This window comes from Lepidochelys kempii, chromosome 3 (genome assembly GCF_965140285.1).
Source record: "Lepidochelys kempii isolate rLepKem1 chromosome 3, rLepKem1.hap1, whole genome shotgun sequence".
Taxonomy (NCBI): Eukaryota; Metazoa; Chordata; order Testudines; family Cheloniidae; genus Lepidochelys; species Lepidochelys kempii.
The window spans coordinates 205274813-205295674 of record NC_136382.1 but is presented as its reverse complement, the minus strand read 5'-3'; the positions used below and the strand labels follow the sequence as shown (position 1 = coordinate 205295674).

Here is a 20862-nt window from a genome sequence, read left to right as displayed (position 1 = left end):
AACGACAGACCGTCTCTCCGCCCGAGTTCCAAAAGGTCTCGGACTAAAAAGAGGTTGTCAAAAATGCTGCGACCCGGGACAGTATAGGTCTGGTCTGGGTGAATCACGTCCGCCATCACGGACCCTAGCCGCAGCGAGATTGCTTTCGCTACGATTTTGTAATCCGTGCTAAGGAGTGAGAGGGGACGCCAGTTTCGTAAATCGCGGAGGTCCCCCTTCTTCGGCAGCAAGGCGAGCACCGCTCGTCTGCACGAGAGAGGGAGGGCCCCGCTCTGCAAGGACTCAGCCCAGACAGTGACTAGGTCTGGGCCAAGGATGTCCCAGAACGCGCGGTAAAACTCCACGGTCAGCCCGTCCATGCCCGGAGATTTATTGGTGGGCATGCGACGGAGGGCGTCCGAGAACTCGGCCAGGGTGAGAGGCAGCTCTAGCCGGTCTCGGTCGCCCACGCTGACCGTGGGGAGTTCCTCCCAGAGCACCCCGCAAGCGCCAGGATCGGTCGGATCCGGGGAGAAAGGTTTGCGTAGAAGTCACGGGCCCTCCCACACATCTCCTCCGGATCCGTGAGGGGGGTACCGTCTTCCGCTAGAAGGCAGGTGACGTGTTTTTTGGCCCCCCTCGTTTTCTCCAGGGCGTAGAAGAAGCGGGAGCCGCGATCCATCTCCTGAAGGAGGCGGATGCGGGACCGGACAAAGGCACCTCGGGCCCGGTGGTCCTCGAGGGCTCGAAGTTCCTCCCGCTTCTCCCGGCACGCTCCGCAGAGGGACGGGTCCCCGGGGCTGGCGGCCAGGCGCCTCTCTAGCTCTAAGACCTCCCGTTCCAACTGCTCTATCGCCGCATTTCTCCGTCGGCTGGTGCCCCGAGTGTAGTTGCGGCAGAAGAGCTTGGCGCGTACCTTCCCTAAATCCCACCAGCGCCGCACCGAGGGAAAGGCACGCCACTGCTCCCGCCAGGCCAGCCAGAATTCCCGGAAGGATGTCATGAAGCCTCATCCTCCAACAGGCTGTTGTTAAAATGCCAGTAGGCCGGCCCTGGCCTCTCCGCACAGAGGGAGGCTGTCACGGAGGCTAGATGATAGTCAGAAAATGGGGCTAGCCGAATGCTGGAGGAGTGGGCTCGTGAGAGATGGAAGCGTGATAAATAAATGCGGTCCAACCAGGAGTGGCTCGACCGATGGGCTTCCACCGGACAAAGGTGAACGTGGAAGTGTCATCCGGGTGGTGGTCGCGCCAGATGTCCACTAGGGAGTGATGTTCGACTATCTCCTGGAGGGTGTCCGTGGTGGCCGGGCTCTGCTCGGTCCCCGAGCGGTCCTGTTCCTCGAGGGTGGTATTAAAGTTCCCTCCCAGGACCAGGCACTCGTGAGAATCTAAGATGCAGAGGAAGGCGGACGCCTGCTGGTAGAATTGCAGCCGCTCCGGGCCCTATGTCGGGGCATAGACGTTAACGAGGTTAACCACGAGCCCCTCCATACAGGCCTGGAGAGGCAGCAGGCGACCGGGCATGGCCTCAGCGACCCCTAGCACCTCAGGCCATAGGTCAGGGGAGAACAGGGTCACCACTCCAGCCTGTCAAACCATGGCATGGCTAAAGTAGACCCTGTCCCCCCACTCCAGCCGTCAACTGTCTTCAGCAGTCGGGTCCGTATGGGTCTCCTGCAGGAAAACCACAGAGTACCCTCCCTCCTGAAGGAAGGGGAGCACCTGGGACCTGAGGAGAGCCAACCTACAACCCTGGGTGTTCAACGTTGTGATGGTGAGAGGTGTCATGGGGAGGGTCGGGGGGGTCCTCACTGGCAGGGACGCTCGCATCTCCCAGCGGGCCACGCAGCAGTCCGTGACCCATCCTGTAGGTGAGTAATTGTTCACGGAAGACGCGGACCCGCCAGTAGGCCGCGGCATCCTGCTTCCCTGTCCCTTTACCTTCCCCCATGAGTGCCCTTGTGGCCCGGAAGATTTGAGAAAAGTCCCCCCATTGCTGGAGAGCAAGTTGTACCTTGTTGCGGGAGCCACGGACATCCTCTAAAAACTTCCGCAGCTCTCCTCGCAGCTCATGGGGGGGGTGGGGTTACGGTTTCCCGTTGTTCCCCGGCGGAGCCCTTGGTGCAGCCCTGTGGTCCACTAAAACGGATAAGCAGGGTGCAGACCCCCGACGGGGTGCCTGATGGGCTGGAGCTTCTAGGCCCGCCTCAAGCTCTGGGGCGATAGGGGGCAGTGGAGGGAAAATAGCAGCTCCTAATTGGTCGGGGCAGGAAAACATAAAGGCCGCTCCCTGGGGGTCATCAGTTGGGAAAGGGAAGGAGACAGCCCCGAGGTCAGCAATGATATTGCAGGAGGTAAATTGGATAGGGGTAGGGGCAGGGGCAGGGGCAGAGGCGAGGTTCTGGGTTTTGGGAGGCAGGCAGCTGGATGGTGGCGCCTCCCAATCAGTCTCAAGGGTTAAGGGGGTGGGGAGGGAGGTCTCAGTGACACTGGGCGCGCACTCTGTGGTGGATTTAGCGGCCACAGGATCAGGAGATGGATTATCTTCTGTAGGGCCCCTGCCCGGGAAGGAAGTCGATTGCTCTGCACCAATAGGGGGTGCCCCTGGCGACTCATGCCCTGGCCGCGTGGCGCCGGCTGTCACCTGAGCAGGCTCGGTGGTCGTCAGCAAGGTGCCATCAGTGGCCGGGTCGATGGAGAAGTCCAGGGGCTCCTCGGAGGTGGGAGCAGAAACAGCAGTTGGGGGAGGGAGCATGGGGAAAAGAGGGGTGGAGATCAAGATTTGCTGGCAAAAGGTCATCCTCCTCCTGGGTGACCGGGGTCAGATCTAAGGCCTTGATCTCCTCGAACATGGAGGAGAGGACACTTTCCACCGCCCCGGGGTTCTCCCCGCCAGCACCCGCCACGACGGTTACCTCGGGGTTCACGGGGGCTTCAGGTAGCATCAGGACAGAAGGGGCTTCCTCAAGGGTCTCGGAGCGGAGGGTCTCCCGTGGAGGGGAGACACTACCCTCCGGTGCTGCCACGTCTTTCCCGGCTGACACAGGTGGATGGGACGCACTCGTGGGCAAAGCGGAAGGTTCGGCATTGGTGCCCCCCTTCCTGGTCTTCCGGGGGGCCTCCGCCTCGGGTGGATGAGGCGGCGCTCGAGCCTTCCGCTTGCCTCGCTTCCCCTGGACTAGGGCCCAGCCCTCCATGGCATCATCTGGGGGCTGGGTAGCAGGGGTCGTGTCAGGGGGTAAAGGCGATGGCTCAGGAACTTGAGGGGGGAACGGTGGGGCAACATAGGGAGGGAGGATTCTCCCTGGGGCAGGCTCTCTCCTATGCCTGCTGGTATCTCTGCCACACCCTCCTCCATAGGCTCCGCTAGATTGTCAGCAGCGAGGGCGGGGCTCTCTCGCTTGTCTGGACATTGTAGGGGAGGTGCCCCTTGGGCCTGAGCGGGAATAGCGGTGGTCCGAAGAGGAGAGGGGGCAGGTTCGGGTACCGGGTGGCCAGGGGTGTCGGCAATGACGGGGCCGATGTCCTGCCGGGTCTCGGGGATCCCAGGTGCCCCTCTTTGCCAGGCTAAGGGGCAGTCCCTCCGGACATGCCCCGACGCCCAGCAGAGGTAGCACCGGGCCTCCCCCATGGAAAAGTACACCCGGTAACAGGCCCCCTGGTGGGGGACTAGGAAGGACCCTTCGAGTGCCACTCCGTCACGCGCCGCTGACGACAGTAAAAGTTGCACTTGGCGGCGGAAGGAAAAAATGTGACGGAGGGTGGGGTCCTTGCAGCCCCATGGGAGAGGGCTGATAACAGAAACAGGTTTCCCCAGGGTGGAAAGGGCGGGTAGCAGGGCAGCATTGAGGAAAAGGAGGGACAGAGGTCAGGACCAGGCAGACGCCCAGGTTCTCCAGCGGCTCTAGGGGGACAAACATCCCCCCCGCACTGCCAGGCCCCTCTCCACCGCTTCCTGGGCGGCAGCCTCCGATGCTAAGAAGAAAACGACCTTCCCGTACATTTTGGAGGCCGCCACAATGGCCGAGGGCCCCACACCCTCGCCAACGCCCGCATGTAGGTCTCCACGTGGGCGAGGCGGGCACCAGGAGGTATCAGACACTGTGCTTCTTTGTCATGGTGGGAAAGGGGCTCTGGCTGCTATTGATGATGGCGGAGGTGGTGGGCAGGAGAGATGACGAGGCGGCAGGCGGGGGGCTGCTGCCGCCCGGGCATACATCCTGGGGGCTGAGGGAGGGACATCCGCAGGGCTGGTGAGGGGGCAGCGGGGCAGGACGCCGTGGTCGGTGGTGGGGCCGCAGCAGTGGGGGTGGCCCCTGCCATGGAGGGCCTGGTGGTTTTAGCGGGGCCAATCCCCTTCTTCTTGCCCTGGCCTTTCCCGCCGGCTGGGGGGATTTCCCTAGAGTCTGGAGAGGCGATGGGCATGGCAGCAGCGGAGGTCACCTCAGTGCCCTCCATTGCCAATGCCCCAGCGGGGGCGGTGGCAGGTGATTAACAGGAGTTGGGTCAGGTAGAAAGGGACAAGCTGTGGGGTGGACAATTCGGGGGGGGGCACATTAACCACCGTACGCTTGTCCAGAGAGTCCTATTTGGTTGGCTGGTGCTTTTGGCCCATGCGGTGGAGTCAGGGCGAGCAGCTGGGTCCAGAGGCAGATGTTGGACAGCCAGCAAAGATGGTGGAGTGGGGGGTAAAGATCATAGTGTGGGGGTTGGGAGCACACAGATGGATCGGGGGGCAGCTCCGTGCCACACCCCCTGTGTCCCTACAAATACAGTTAAGACATAGTCAAGGCCTCCCCTCACACGAGAACACAGTTCGAAAGTTACTCAGTCTTAGGCCCCCTCCACGGCGATTTGTAGATTCCCCGGGCGGTGTTCCTCCGGTGGACGGCTGTTTTTCTGTCTGTTTCGGGCTTTCTTTTTTGCATTTCAGAAATGCCGGAGCATGTGATAAGAGTCCTCTTGACCGGAGATGGGTCCGCAGACAAACAGCAAGGGGCTGGGTCTGGGGGCTGGGTCCGCAGACAAACAGCAAGCGGCTGGGTCTGGGGGCTGGGTCCGGGGGCTGGGTCCTTCCACTCCCCCTCTCTGGGGAAGCGGGCCTGCAGGCCCCCCCCCCTCTCGGTTGGGGGGGGGGGGGGGAGTTTCAGCTGGAGCGGCAGCAGCGTCCGAGGGCGGGCAGGTGGGGTGCTAACAGCCGGCCGGCAGCCGGCGAGTACTCTAGCAACAGCAGAGAAAGAAAAAAAAAACAACGAAAAGAAAGAGGGAAAGCATCTGGCCCGGTCGGGGGGAAGCCGAAAGCAGGGGCAAAAAGCAAGGAAAACCCAGGCCAGAGGACAGCAGCAGAAGAGCAGGCTAAGTAGGTCCCTTTTTCCTGGGTAAGGTAACAGGGAATGTTCCAGAACAATCAGGAACCTTCTGGAGACAATTAAGACAGGCTGATTAGAACACCTGCAGCCAATCAAGAAGCTGCTAGAATCAATTAAGGCCGGCTAATCAGGGCACCTGAGTTTTAAAAAGGAACTCACTTCAGTTTGTGGTGTGCGTGTGAGGAGCGAGAACGTGGACTGTTGGAGGACTGAGGTGTACAAGCATTATCAGACACCAGGAGGAAGGTCCTATGGCGAGGATAAAGAAGGTGTTGGGAGGAGGCCATGGGGAAGTAGCCCAGGGAGTTGTAGCTGTCACACAGCTGTTCCAGGAGACACTCTAGACAGCTGCATTCCACAGGGCCCTGGGCTGGAACCCGGAGTAGAGGACGGGCCCGGGTTCCCCCCAAATCCTCCCAACTCCTGGTCAGACACAGGAGGAGTCGACCTGGACTGTGGGTTCAGAAAAACGGCCAAGCTGAGGGCTGCCATGAAGCTCCAAGGCGAGCAAATCCGCCAATAAGTGCAAGACCCACCAAGGTAGAACAGGAACTTTGTCACAACTAGTATAACCACATCCATGCTAGGGTTGTTTTGGTATAAGCATTTTACTAATGAAAAAAGTGACCAGTATAGTTGTGGTGTTTACAAAATAAAATAAAAAAAGCCTGAGTAGACCAGGTCTAAGTGACTAGACCTGGAAAAGTCCTGAATAACCTTTCCTGCCACCCTACTGACCACTTTGGTGTAGTGCTCTTCATGCGTCTTTTGACTTCAGTGGTGCAGCATCAGACGCTAAATATGGCGTTAGAAACTGTCTTAAGAACGGCCATACTGGGTCAGACAAAAGGTTCAGCTATCCCAGTATCCTGTTTTCCGGCAGTGGCCAATGCCAGGGGTCCCAGAGGGAATGAACAGAACAGGTAATCATCAAGTGATCCATCCCGTCGCCCATTCCCAGCTTCTGGCAAACAGAGGCTAGGGACACCATCCCTGTTCATCCAATTTGCCCGGTATGGAAGTCAGGTTTACCAGCCTGTAATTGCCAGAATCAATCTCTGGAGCCCTTTTTAAAAATTGGCCCCACAAAAATCCTCCAGTCATTTGGTACAGAAGCTCATTTAAATGATAGGTTACAGACTACAGTTAGTAGTCCTGCAATTTCATATTTGAGTTCCTTCAGAACTCTTGGGTGAATACCATCCAGTCCTGTTGACTTATTACGGTTTAGTTTATCAGTTGAGAGGTGATTCTGCCTCTCCTCTTTAAACAGAAGGTGTTTTAGTAAATAAAAGAAATCAACTGTAGCCAGATGCAAACAGGGTTCCCACAGCCCTTGTTCCAGCTTTGTGTCCTCTGGGCCACCTCCAGAGTGGAACTCCATACTGCACGCAGACATCTAGCGGCTGTGTCATATCCTATATTAAACAATTTCAGCATTCTAACCTTGTGCAGCTGTCGTTAGAACGCTCGGCGCTCTCTTTCCTAGTAGCCATTCTCCTGACTTTTGAGGCATCTGCAACATAGATGATCATACCTGACTGCAGCTTTACGCCTGGGGCTTTCCTCTCATTTCCTAGTTTAGATGTTCTTCGGTTGTTGCCATCCCTTTGCTATATACAGGTTCACCCTTCCACAAAATATTGCCCATCAAGTAAAGCGCTTGAAACCACCCACCTAAACACTGCAATTCTGACTTGTGGGACATCCCTGCATAACAGGTAGCATAACTGTGGCAGCCCTGACTAGTCATCGGCTCAGCTATCTAAATATAGCTTTTAGGCCTGGCCGGAATGTTAAGGTCACATTCTGAGTGCAGTCCAGAGGGGTCGTATCATTGCCTGTCCTGTAACCCTCAAAAGGCTCTGCTCTTGTCTAGATGCTCCCAGGCAGCATACAAGCCTGGTCTGAGTGTCTGTGGGTTAGCTCTAATTCAGCATTTCTGATTCCAGCAGCCTGCTTGTTACCCCTGGACCCACTCTGGTTATGCCTGGCAAGATGATCCCAACACGCTGCCAGTCCTGAATTTCCCGTGTTGTCAGCCCTGAAGAGTCGCAGCCCTTCCGTAGAACATGCAGAGTGCCAATAACATTTGTTGTCTCTTTTAAAGAGACAAAAGCACATTACAGCTTATTGGGGCTGGGGCAAATGCTCCCTTCCCTTCAAGCACAGCTCAGAGTTGGTGTGTTGTGAAAATAAAACAAAATAACACAACATAGGTTGTGACACCAAGTAGAAGCAAGGAAGTTAGAAAGGGTTGCAAACAAATGTAAAAATACACATTCTAATGGCTAAGACCTAACTTAACAAGCTACAGTCTTTGTTCAAGGTTCTTCCCCATCTTCTAGTCGCAGAGACTTTGAGCCCCTTGGTCGAAGGAACTCCTTTCTTCACTTGCCAGAGCTCTGTTCCCTTGTGTCTGTCCAGTGATAGGTGCCAAGATGGCTTCTCCATACATCTTCCCAAACTTATTGTTTTGTCCCCCGTCTCAGGCTGACCTCATGGAGTTCTTCCCGTTCTGTGGACTTCCCATTCCCCTGCTGATCTGTATGTAAAAAGGGCCTCTATTGTTTGTGGTCACATCATGCTGAGTGGATACACTTTTATAATACAGTAATGTATACAATCAGTTGTTTGAATTACTTCTCATTTGAGGTTTAGATCCCCTGTCTTTATAGTCCAGATAAGGTTTCTCTTTCTTGCTGGGATGCAGATGTCAAGCTATCTTTGCCCCTGCTTGACAGCTTTGTTACCTTTTATGTAATTAGATCTTTGTTGTCTCTGCCTGACAAGCAAATACACATTCCTTTGTCTAGGACAGATTGGGTTTATGTACTGTTTGCCAAACACATTTTAAGAAATAATTCTAGCACATATTCATAATTCTTTGTACACACCCAGTACACGTATCATGCAAGAACGTTAACTATCAGTGAGTTATTAGTTTACTAATATCTTATGAGATACCATTTAAATATATTTCAGAGTAGCAGCCGTGTTAGTCTGTATCCACAAAAGGAAAAGAAATACTTGTGGCACCTTAGAGACTAAGGTGACAAAAGTACTCCTTTTCTTTTTTCATTTAGATATAGCTCATGACAAGTGTTAGGTGCAGTGAGTATGTCAGGCCTGAGAAGAGCTGCAGACACAAAGTAGTGAACCACAAATGCGCATCTGTGTCACAGTCATCCTTTTAGTTATGAATCTAATTAGCTCTTATGTAAACACACAATTCACAGGCAAGATGTGAACAAGGAAGTGCCATAATAACGGATATGGAGTTTCACTGTATTGTTTTCCACACTGCTGTGTGCTCTGCACGAGCTGCAAATTCAAGTCTAGCTTTCTATTTACAGCTAGAAGCTTATCCAACTTGCTTGAATAAACAAATCTCTGTGGATAGAAAGTCCACGCTTCAATAATAGACTACAGCACTATGAATATACTACTGACCCATTTCAGCAGGATGGTGACAGTTAAATGCTCAAGGCGATTAGAGAAGCTACAGAAAACGGAAAACCCAGTAATAAAGAGGGATTTCAACTATCCCCTTATTGACTGTTACATGTCACCGCAGGAGAGGAAGCAGAGAGAAAATTTCTGTGCAGCATTTAAATGACTGCTTCTTGGAGCAGCTAGTTATGGAACCCACTAGGGGAGAGGCAATTCCTGATTTTGTGGAGCACAGGATCTGTAGCGCCCCGCCAATATGTGGATAGCCGCTTTATAGCTGTGGATGCGGATAGCTGTAGACCATGTTGGCAGACTGCGGATGGATGCGGATCCAAATTTTAGATTAGAGCCCTGCAAATCTGCAGCCATCTGATTTATACCCACGGACCATGTTTACGGATCACATGTAGACAGAAATTTTGTATCCGCACAGGGCTCTAAGGATTTGGGCCAAGAGGTGAATATAGCTGAACCACTTGCTGATCGTGCCCATAATGCAATTCAATTTAACATCCTTGTAAGGGGGGAGGGAATACCAAAGAAACCAACCTCAGTAGCATTTAACTTTAAAAAGGAGAATTACACAAAAACAAGGAAGCTAATTAAGCATAAATTAAAAGGAACAGTGCCAAGTGTGAAACGCCTGCATGGACACACCATAATAGAGGCCCAAATTAAATATATCCTCCCTCCCACCCCTAAAAAAAACGAACAGTAAGAGGTCCAAAAATATGCCAGAATGGCTATACAGCAGAGTAAAACAGGTGGTTAGAGGCAAAAAGGCATCCTTTTCAAACTGGAAGTGAAGTCCTATTGAGGAAACTAGAAAGAAACAAACTCTGGCAAGTCAAGTATAAAAGTCAGGACAAAAAAGAATTTGAAGAGCAACGAGCAAGACATAAAAACAGCAAAACATTTATGAAAGTACATCAGAAGCAGGAAGACTGCCAAACAGTCAGGGGAGCTACTGGACAATCAAAGTGCTAAAGGAGCACTCAAAGGAGACAATGCTGTTGAACACCAACTAAATGAATTCTTTGGATCGGTCTTCACCGCAGAGGATGCAAGGGAGATTCCCACACTTGAGCCATTCTTTTTAGGTGACAAATCTGAGGAAGGGGCCCAGGGGTGCTGGAACAGTTTTCATAGTGGGGGTGCTGAGAGCTGTTGAATCAAACTGTAAACCCTGTATATGATGGAAACCACTTCAAGGGAGGGGGTGTGGTAGCACCCGTAGTTCCAGCTCCTATCAACTGTCCCAGATTGAGGTATCATTAAAGGTGGTTTTGGAACAAATGGATAAATTAAGCAGTAGTAAGTCACCAGGACCAGATGGGATTCACCCAAAAGTTCTGAAGGAACTCAAATATGAAACTGAAAAACAAGCAGCTATGGTATGAAACCTCTTGTTTAAATCAGTCTCTATACCAGATGCCTGGAGGACAGGTAATGTAACACTGATTTTAAAAAAAGGCTCTGGACGTGATCTTGGCACTTACTGAAGTTAGTCTTAACAGCCCGTATTAGGCACAGTGGTTGAAGCTATAGTGAAGAACAGAATTATCAGACAGCTAGATGAACATGGCTTTTGTAAGGGAAATCATGCCTCACCAATCTATTAGAATTCTTTAAGGGTGTCAACCAGATCACTCTTGTTGACATTGGGTACTAGAACTTTCAGAACACCTTTGACAAGATCCCACACCAAAATCTCTTAAGCAAAGTAAACAGTCATAGGATAAGAAGGAAGGTCCTCTCATGGATCAGTAACGCGTTACAAAATAAGGGGATGGATCACTTGATAATTGTCCTGTTAATTTGCTCTGAAGTGTCTGGCATTGGTCAGTGCTGGAAGACAGGATATTGGACTACCTCAGGGGTTCTCAAACTTCATTGTACTGTGACCCCCTTCTGACAACAAAATTTACTACACAACCCTAGAGGGGAGACAGAAGCCTAGGCTCACCCAAGCCCCACCACCCTGGGTGGGGGGGCCAAATCCAGATCCCAAGGGCTTCAGTCTCAGGCAGGGAGCCTATAACCTGAAGACCTTGGGCTTTGGCCCTGGGTGTTGGGTTTCAGCTTCAGCACCAAGCCCCAGCAAGGCGAATGCCAGCCCTGGCAACCCCATTAAAAAAGGGTCGTGACCCATTTTGGGGTCCCAACCCACTGTTTGAGAACTGTTGGGCTACATGGACTATGAGTCTGACCCAGCATGGCCCTTTTTCTGTTCAAAAGCAAACCTGTTCAGTCCTTTTCGGGTACTGTCCGGTTGGTAGTCCTTAAAATTATGGATTAGCTGTACTTAAATACGTAATTCTGAGTGATGACAAGAAAAGCTCAAGTGTATGATTCAAAGGAATGAAACAAATGAGAAAAGTTGACACATACACAAAGCAACACCATCTAAGAACTACCCCATAGTTTTTATTCAACATTTACAACACTATCTTGTTACTCTCCCTTCTTACAAACTCGTTTTTATGAAATGAGTCTCAAAAGTGACTCCTGTATTTTAGGACTAATTATTAATCAATAAACTTATTTAGTCGACTTAACGTATTAACAGAAAGCAAGATACCTTTCTAGTCCGTGAGGGATATGGTTGCCGTTTTTACTTATTTATTTTAGAACTAGCATCAGCTTTCAGTTCTTAAATCATCAGTTCTTAAATTTCAAAACCACAGACTAAGGTTTCTGAAAAATATTCAGGCATCACTATACATCTCTCCCCCCCGCCCCAGGTTCTGATCCTGCAATTAGCTCTGCATGGGTGAGCCCCCTTCGTTTATGGAACACCCCAGTGAAATCAGTGGGGCAGTGTTGGCACAAGAGTTTTTGCTTGGGACTCATTGCTCAATTGGGGGCTAAGATACAAAGCCTCAGTTTCATTCTCACTTTGCTCTATGTGAGAGACGCAGCTTTGTACGAAGGCAGAGAAGTCTGTAGGAGAGCTCCCTCTTGTTAGAGCAACCTCTTGTTTTATATGGTTCTTAGGGGTAGTCTTCAGCTATGCAAATTATATTTCTGCTCCTCTTTTGTGGAGCATGTCTGCTAAAGCAACCAACTTGTCTTAACATCCTGAGTGATTGCTTAATGAAGGTTTAATTAGAATTCTTAGCACTTGTAGTTTTTCTGCCTTCAAAGGGACACTGTCAACATAAAAATCATACGTTGTAAACAGATGAGAGATTAACAAGAGCTGAAATGTTTAAAATTAAGTCTACTTGTCACTACCTATGCTTTTATTGTTTGCATTTCACTCAGCTCTGACAATGCAAGTTTTGCTTTGGTTCAGAGTCAATTTCACTTTCATGTTCTCAGTTCAGCAAGGGTTAGGTTTCAAACACTGCAAGAGTGTGATAGCTTGCTTACATAAACTTTTAACTGGATTTTTTTCTTTAATTGTCAGAACATTTCTATTGATTTCAGGTTTTATAAAAGCTTGCTGCAAAATGTAAATATCAGCCCAATTTAAGTTGTCCCATTAAATCCTCTTTGTACCCCTGTGAAGTAGGCAAGTATTAGACCCAATTTGCAAATGGACACTGAGGCAGAGATATTAAGTGATTTGCCCAAGGTCAAAGAGGGTCAGTATTGGAGACTATATTAAAACTCAGGACTTCCTGCTTCACTTCTGTGCTCAGATCATACCCCTCTAACTTGTCTCAATTGAATTATTGTTTTTTTTCCTTCTCTGTGTATTCTTCAAGGCGCAGGAGCCATTTGTTCCAATACTGAGAGCACAGATCTGAGTCCATGAAATGTGGATGTGCAGGGGAACCATCTTTATAAGAAACCACAATAAGTCCACAATTAACCTGCAATGAAAAGCATAACATCAGTTGTTCAATATCAACAGGCAGGTTCAGTAGACTATTCCCAAGATTAAACTGCATTTTCACCACGTAGATCAATGTAAAGCTAAAATAAAAACCACTAACTTTAATAAGCAATGTTATTCACAATAAAGCACTAGGAGCCCAGTTTTCCAAGGTATGGAAGTGCCCAATGACTTGGAGTTGTATGTGCTCAGCAATCCTACATATCAGGCTTTAAGGGTCTAATCCTGTGTTCTGGACACTGACAAAATTCCCATGGACTTTGAGTAGATTTTTGCTTGTGCCAGTACAGATTCAGGCCCATGCCATTCAGCAAATCAGGCTGTAAGGAAATGGTTCCTTCTGCATGTTCCACTAACTATCAGACTTGTCAAATAAAACAACATAAAATGTTAACAGTGAAGAATAAAGTGATATCATTGGCCTAACAGAGCCATTTAAAAAAAAAAAAAAGAGAGGGAACAGAACCATGTAGCTACTTCCTATATTTCTCAGAGAAATGATCCTGCCATAGCATTATACAAGTCCTCAGCTTAACTGATCTGTTTCTTTCCTTTCCTAAAAAGTCCTTGACAGGGCCTTGGGTATCCTGTCATTTTCTCCTGCTTTAATCTTCCCTCTCCAAATCAGGAACTGCCATCCTTCAGCCCAAGCTGACCCTCTTTGGAGTCTATAAACACACGTCCCTTCCTCAGCTGTTGAGTAATGGGCACCACTTCCCTTCACCGCCAAGGAATGGAGTAATGTTCCCGGATGGTTTAAGGAGGGCATTTAACCACATCCATTCAATTGCCAGTGGAGTAAGGCACTCTTCTAGGAGGCAATGAGGGGTGCTTGTTGCTAGCTCATTTCCTTGTCTGCCTGCTCTCAAGTTTGATTCCTCTCCTCCCCTTTCACGTGCCATGCTCACGCAAAGCAGCATGGAGCTGGATGGTTCTTCTCCCCCACTGTGTGTTGCCACGTGCTATGTTCTCACTGTAAACTGGCTTGCTGCGTTAGGGTTTGACTTTCCGTAGGGCTGTGCACCTGTAGTTCCCACTGAGTTCAGTTGGAGATTTGGGAGCTCAGCACTTCTCAATAGTTGTGCCATTTGCTAAGGGCCTGATGAGTGAAAAGTTCCTTGAGTACACTGACAACATACTGCTGACCAAGGGAGGCAGCAGGAGCAGCAATGATGATGGAATTAACTTAGGCTGGGACAGGTGCAAGTGTGTAAATGCTAGCTGCAGTTCTATATTGGATGGGGGTGACTAGAGGACGTGAGTGGGGAAAATGAAGTTGATGTGAGCACTGCTGCTTGTCTCAGCAGGTAGTAGGCCTACTGACCTGGAAGTCATAATTAGCATCATGGTTTATGGCTCCGGTATATGCTGCAACCTGTAGTGGGTTGTCAAATGTGTTCCGGAGATACGGCTTTGATTTCTCTGAAGTCTTCCAGTCAATCACACATAACTGGCCTCTGTAAAACCAAGCAAAAGAGGAGTATTTTAGTTAAACTATGTGCTAATGAAAAAAACGTGATGTCAGACTCGTAAGTCAAACACTTTACTCTATTTCTCCTGTTTCCTGCTGATGAGGTGTCATTTGTTATTATCACGTTGCTGGTGCCAGCCTGAGTTATGAACTCCTTCTGCACAGGCTGGATTAGATCCAGGGACTAAGTAGTACAAATACCAATGGCAGTTCTAAATGACACCACTTTGGTTCACTTAGCCCTTTCGTGCTAACGTGCCACTCCATTGCTGTGCAGAGATGGCTTGCTAAAAGAATAGCAGCACTGCTGTTAGCAGGGCAATCTGTGTGATCTCCCCTGTTCCTCTCCTCCAATCCCTATTTCTCATCCTGAACCTGCCTGACCTCCCATGTTCCATCCCTGGTGCTGCTGCTTTGATGCTTCTTCAGCTTTGCAGTCTCTCTGGCTTCCTCCCCCAGACCACTCAACCTCCCAGCTCATATGCGACGTGTCCTACCATCTTAGCCACATAACATCAAATAGGTCAGATCTGGCCCACAAGCCAGCTGTTTGGTCACCAAAGTCATATAAAACACAGTGCGATATAACAGGAGAACCAGCATCTCACCGATACTCAGCCACACAATCTACAAGCCCTGAATAGTGAAGAGTCTCATGATGAACTGCACTTTCAAGAGCTTTTACTCCACTGATGTCTCTCAGGACATGCTGCACACTGGCTAAGTAGCCAGAGACCGTGGTATCTTTTTCCTGCTCCTTCAACGGGACCTCTTCAGATAAAAAGACAGATTCCAAAGCTGCATGGAATAGTTTTCCTTGAAAGAAGATGTCTATGAAAGATGACAGAAAAAAGACCTTTAAAACCCCTTTCTTAATAAGCAATGCTCATATATGGGATAAATATGTATTTTTAAAACTACTATATAGTTGAGACTCTAAAATCAGCCCCATTTTGGTGCTGAAACAGCTTCAAGGGTATAGGAAGGGAACAAATAATGGAATTATTTAAGGTATTAATCTAAATTAGCCTGTGTTCATGAATTGTCCTGGAGCAATTGACGATGTAGTCAGATTTATTCTTTAGTCAAACATATTTGCCATACAATTTCTATGAATCAGTGTTGGCCTGTAGAATGCTTTTGAGCAGTTCATCGTATTTGATATCAAAGCTGTGATGGTTAGTTTTAACTGGATGCATCTGCTACCTGACAGAACACAACTCTTAGGATAAGGTTTGAGTTAGGAATGATAGCTGCTTAAAATGTGCTGTTTCTGTAGAACATTCTTGCTAATATGTTTGTTCATGAAAATATTCAAGAACACAGACGCAGTGTGAATACAGCAAATTCAGCTTTTCAGTTGAGCAAAAATTTATGTAAGAAGTTTCAAAGTATTAACCAAGCTCTAGGTATAACAAGAGCTAGCCAGCACCCCCAAGATTGGGCATTTCAGCAGGACTAGGGTGCCTTAGCCCCACTGACCATGGGGAAAATCAGTTAACAGTCTTTATGAATTAAAGACCTGATATGCACTAGGACTTCACAGAAAAACTTGGAATTCACATATAAAGTTAAGGACTTCAGTATATCAAGCAAGCTGTGTGGCTGCCCAAATGTTGGTTGGTTTGGAGCACACAGCAGGACCAAAGACTCTTAGAGCCTCAGACCTGTTGAGACAGACAGTGGTCTAAAATCAGATAACTGGCCAGCAGGCTTTGAAGTTTGCACTCCATGTCTGGGTCCCTGAATGCAAATATCAAAGTCTCCAGAACGGTCATGTCCAGTTATTCAAAAATTCTGGGTGTCCTATGATCCTCAGACAATCAGTTATATAGTGCAGTGAGCCACTTTATTCCCAAACATTAAAAAAAATATATATATCATTCTATCTGTAGAAGTGCTACTCAAACTCCATAAATCAGGTGGGAAGTATCAACCTGTTGCAGATTCTAGCAAGTACTACCAAAATAATGGGAGTTGGAGCAAGGAACTCCTAAATTCGAATCCCATTTTACCACTAAGTACTATTAGGTTATTGGTCCAACCCCTGTGGTTCTTGTAGTCAATGGGAGTGTCCCTAAATAAGCAATCAGGGAAGGCCTCAAAATGTGGTCCACTAATACCAGGCATTCTTGTGAAGTGCTTTGGGATTCTGAAATGGACGCTGCTATATGGATATGCAAAGTGTGTGTCTTCTAGGGCCAGATCCGGCAGCTATGTTATTGAGCACGGCCCATTATTTTCAGAAGCACTTTGGTTAGACTTACTTTTAGTATATTCTGCAAAACCATCCTTTCCAAGTTCCAGAATCATCCGCTGCTTCCACCTCTTCAGGTAGAATGCCTGGTCCAAAGGCATGGTTTGCTGAAGAACACTCGTCACACTGGGCACCTTGTGCCTTTGTAAACTGATTTTCAGCAGGTGCTTTCCGTCACTGTTTGAAGGCAAAGCTCTCTTATTGGAGTTTATCAGAGGGACCCAGTTTTTTGGAATTTTTGCTTCAACATCCTTAACTGGAGGCTTAAATTTACTCACTGGTCCATATATCAGATTATCTTCTTCAAACAATGTTTCCGGTGTCTGAGGGCTGGCTTTGGAAGATGTGACAGAACGGACCAAGTTCATGTATCTTTCTTGGTCAACTTGTTCATAACCATTCTCTTTTTTCTTCTTGCTACAAAGGTAGGAGGAGATACACAGGCACACACACGGGACTTGATTTTTGCAAAAATGTTCTGTGAACAGCATTTTTAGTCTCCCAGATTTTCTGGTTAATAGCTTGAGGGATTTCATTCCCTGAAGCAGCATTTATAGATGGTTAAACAGAGTTTTCTTTCTTCCGTTAGGAGCATTCATAACCTTCCATAATTTCCCACTGTAGAAAAAGAATTTCCATGATTTGAAGAGTTACTGCAACTCTTTAATTTGTAAAGGGAGATGATAGCTTGAGGATACTAAAGCTGCACAGTATTCATTAGTGCCTTTCATACCAACTGAACTTCAACCACTTTGAGTTAAACAATACAGTAACAGTGAGAAATAATAGCAAATGGAAAGATAAAATAAGAGGTATAGACAAGAGGAAAAATTATTTTCTGATTTGAAATGAGGTGGAGAGAAGGCTGTTGCAAGTGGGAGAAGCTGCAGTGCAGAAGGCTCTGCCTCTTACAGTAGCAAAACTGTAGGAGGGTACAGAGAAGATGGTACTACATGCAGGGAGAAAGAGACAAGCTACATGGGCTAGACAGAAGCAAGTCCCTGGAGCAGAATTAACTGACTAGAGAGGGAAGATGAGCTCTTTGGGAATGGTGGGGATCTGTTTGTTCTTGGTACGTGTGAGAAAGCAGCCAGCAGTTTTATGTACAGCCTAGAATCTGGAGAGCTGAGACTTGGAGAAGCCTGAGAGAAGGGAAATAAAAAATATTCGCAATCTTCAAATACCAGTTTAAGCTGTTTTGGAAAATATATATTTTAAATTAAAAATTTAGATCTTTTTTCTAACTGAGAATAAAACAAGTCCTATTTTTAAGCTAAGACATTTTAGGATATTTCTTTAATAGAAGCTGCAGACCAAGATAGTCTATCTTATAGTCTGGCTCTGAAAAGTATGTTGTAGTTGCAATTTTTGGTTCTGACCCTGAGTAGTTGCACTGAAATAACTGTTTCCTAGTATGCTTAAAATTAAACATAGGCACAAGTCTTTGCACTATTAGGGCTTAAGTTTCCTCTACTGAGAGCTATCCACTTAGCAATCAAAGTTACTTCATTCCATGTTTTGCATAAAACATGCAGGCAATATGTATTACAAGCTAACACGACTGCTTTGTTCTTGAAACACTTCAGTATTTTTCATTTCATTCACTGCATTTCTCAAACACTCCACACGCTGTTCAAACAGTAGGAGTACTAGGAAAAAAAATACAAAGGTCTTGATCTTATAAATTAGTCTAGACAGGGACATCCCTGTGCTCATACGGAGTCCCGATGAAGTCAATGGGGCTCACAGAACAACTTGCAAGATCTGTGCCCAAAAGCGCTTACAGCTTAGTAGATGGAGCAATCCTAGTGACAAAGGACTTTATGCAGTCCCAGTTAAGGTGCTTCCCTTACTAGCAATTCATCAAGGGAATTGCTAGTAATTTTAGGATTACGTCGTGGACTATAAAAGAGAAAGAGAGGAAAAAAAAAACAAAAACAAGAAAAATCACAATACAAGCTGTTCCATCCCAGAATTGTTTGGACTGGTTTGTATAATATAAGTTAACCATAAGGAATGTAGTGGAAATGAAAAAGAAACCATAACTTCCTGGTCAATATAGCTATTATCATTTTTTCTGGTTTAGAATAAAAACAAAGTACTTTTAAAAAGGAAACCTTTCCTACCAAGACATTTTGAATACCAAAGTATACAATTTCCCAATTTATTACATTTGTATAGCAGAGATGACAGTATCCAAGCTTAAAGGGATAAGTCAAAATCTTGATCTACTTAAAAAAAAAATTAGGATTGTGTTGTGTCCTGTTATGTTTGCCATGTCCTCTTATATCTGATAGCTCTTTTCCAGTGTGCAACAATGGGAAATTGACATGAATCTTGCTCTGAGCATCCTGACATTCAGACTCTTGTCAAGTTTAGTTTCCTGCCTGCACACAAGAATAGAGCAGTCAGGTGTAGTAGGGAAGGGCAATCCAATCCATTCCAATCATTTTCTTACTAAGACAAGGTGTGCAACTATTGCCAAAATTAGATCATGAGTAGTAACCATGTAGATTGATTTTATGTAATGGGCTAAATTCTGTCCAGTTCAATCTCATTGAAATTAATTGCACAAGCTTTGAGTAAAACCTGAACAATATCAATTTTTGTATTACTTCTTATTTTTATTTGGTGGCAGGATGTTTTTCTCCAGTTTTGCTCTTCCTACAGTAGGGGCTGGATCCCTTCTTTTTAGTAATACATTTATTCTTTCTGGTAGTGTAAAGAAGTACTGTAGTTTGCATTAAATACACATCCGTTTCAGTTCTTCTCAGTCACAATTATAAAATCAGTCCACCTTGGGTTTCTTGTGAGCCTTATATTTCATGTTTGCTATCACTGAACAGAAGCTTAACTGAATAGAGAATTAATTAAAACAATCTGTTCTTGCCAATAGGTACTATTTTTTAATCCTGTGACCACTCTTCATTTTTAATAGAATTATTTCCAGTCTCTGATTTAGGTCAGTTACCGGTCATAATTTGCTACTTGCTAGACAAAGAATAAGAAGTGATGTTTGTAAATTATGAAAGAGATATAAATTCTAAAGACTGTCAAAATATACTATCTTGTGTATGAAATGATGTGAAGTGGTGAGCATAGCAAATTGATATCTAAAGGTCAGCCGTTGTTACCAGAAGCAAGTTATTTCAGGGAAGCATTGTTTCATTACAAAAATCTGGGTAGGGTGATAATCCATTCTCCCTTGCTCACACTACCAATTTTAGGGATTGGAGGAAATTTATAACCTACCTGCTAGCATGCACGTGCCCATTGACCTCTCATGCCGACATACAGAAGAAAGTCTTATGACGAATACAAACTAAAGGACATTTTTGAGTTTTTATGAAGGAGAATACTAAGCTCTATGCCCTGAATCACATGATGTTTGTATGTAAAGAACCCATGATCACTTACAAAGGAAAATTAAACTCTGCCTACACTCGCTGTACAGAGAGACAATTAAAAAAAAATCTAGTCCTACTCCTTCAAATTCAGTGATAAATCCTGGTCACGTGCCTTAGAGTTGCACGTATGCCAAGAAGACTGCTGCCTACTGGGTGGCAAATAAAAGCCACTAATGCCACCTCAGTGGTAACTGCAATGAGCATTACTTAACTTATTTATAACAATAGTATCTAGTTCTGATATTGTACTTTTCATCCATAGCGCTCAAAGCCCTTTATAAAGAATGTCAGTAACATTACCCCCGTTTCACAAATGGGGAAAACTGAGGCACAAAAGGCAAAATTATTTGCCCAAGATCCCTGAGCAGTCGAGTGCTCTAACCACTAGGCAACACGTGTTGCCAGTTTTCACTGCATTGAGGTGAGAGTCCCCCTTCCTGGATGTTGACTTTAACAGAGAAAGTTAAAAGGTCTCTCTGGGGATGTGTGTTGCAGTGAGGCAGCCTAGCCTGGTGACTACAACGGCAAACTGGGAGGCGGGAGATCTCGGTTCTGTTCCCAGCCCAGTCACTGGGCTGCGGGGTGCCCATGGCCAAGTCACTGTCCTGGCTCCGTGCCTCAGTTTCCCCATCTATAAAGTGTGGGATGACGGCGCTGTCCTCCTTTGCCAAGCGCTGGGAGGTCCGGGGTGAAGAGGGCTGGATGCTGTTAGTACAGTGCCTCCTTCCCTGAGGAGAACTCTGTCTCCACGCGGCTGGGGCAGCTCCCCCAGCCGGCGGCAGCGGGAGGCTGTTGCCCCACCGGGGGCCCGGCCAGAGGGGGACACGGCTCAGCCCAGCCGAACCCGTCTCTCTCGCCAGACTCGGGGCCCTTGCCCCGCTCCCCAGCCGAACGCTCTCCCTCCAACCGTTAACACCGTTACCTCCGCTCACTCAGCGCCCGGCCCGCCGCTACCTTCCCGCCAGAACAGCGCGCCGCCTCTCGGGATTTGTTGTTCTCTCCCTCCTTCCCTCAGCCTATCGGCTGTACAGAGCTTTGATCCGAAGAACTACAACACCCACAATGCATTTCGCCTCCCTC

At 47.5% G+C, this 20862-nt stretch overlaps 1 protein-coding gene across 4 annotated transcripts; it reads right to left on the bottom strand.

Moving 5' to 3' along the window:
• Window positions 1-10545: 10545 nt before the first annotated feature.
• On the bottom strand, window positions 10546-20812 carry MGME1 (mitochondrial genome maintenance exonuclease 1). Of its 4 annotated transcripts, none has more exons than XM_073339729.2 (5): window positions 19628-20812; window positions 16386-17517; window positions 14727-14949; window positions 13972-14104; window positions 10546-12624 (listed from the first exon to the last, which is right to left on the bottom strand). In XM_073339729.2, the coding sequence occupies exons 2-5, from the start codon at window positions 16924-16926 to the stop codon at window positions 12481-12483; spliced, it is 1041 nt and encodes a 346-aa protein (XP_073195830.1). In that variant the 5' UTR covers window positions 16927-17517; window positions 19628-20812; the 3' UTR covers window positions 10546-12480. The 4 variants fall into 4 exon arrangements, with proteins under 4 accessions (XP_073195830.1, XP_073195832.1, XP_073195831.1 ...); XM_073339731.2 differs by having other exon boundaries at window positions 16386-16993; XM_073339730.2 differs by having other exon boundaries at window positions 20705-20812.
• Between the last annotated feature and the right edge of the window lie 50 nt (window positions 20813-20862).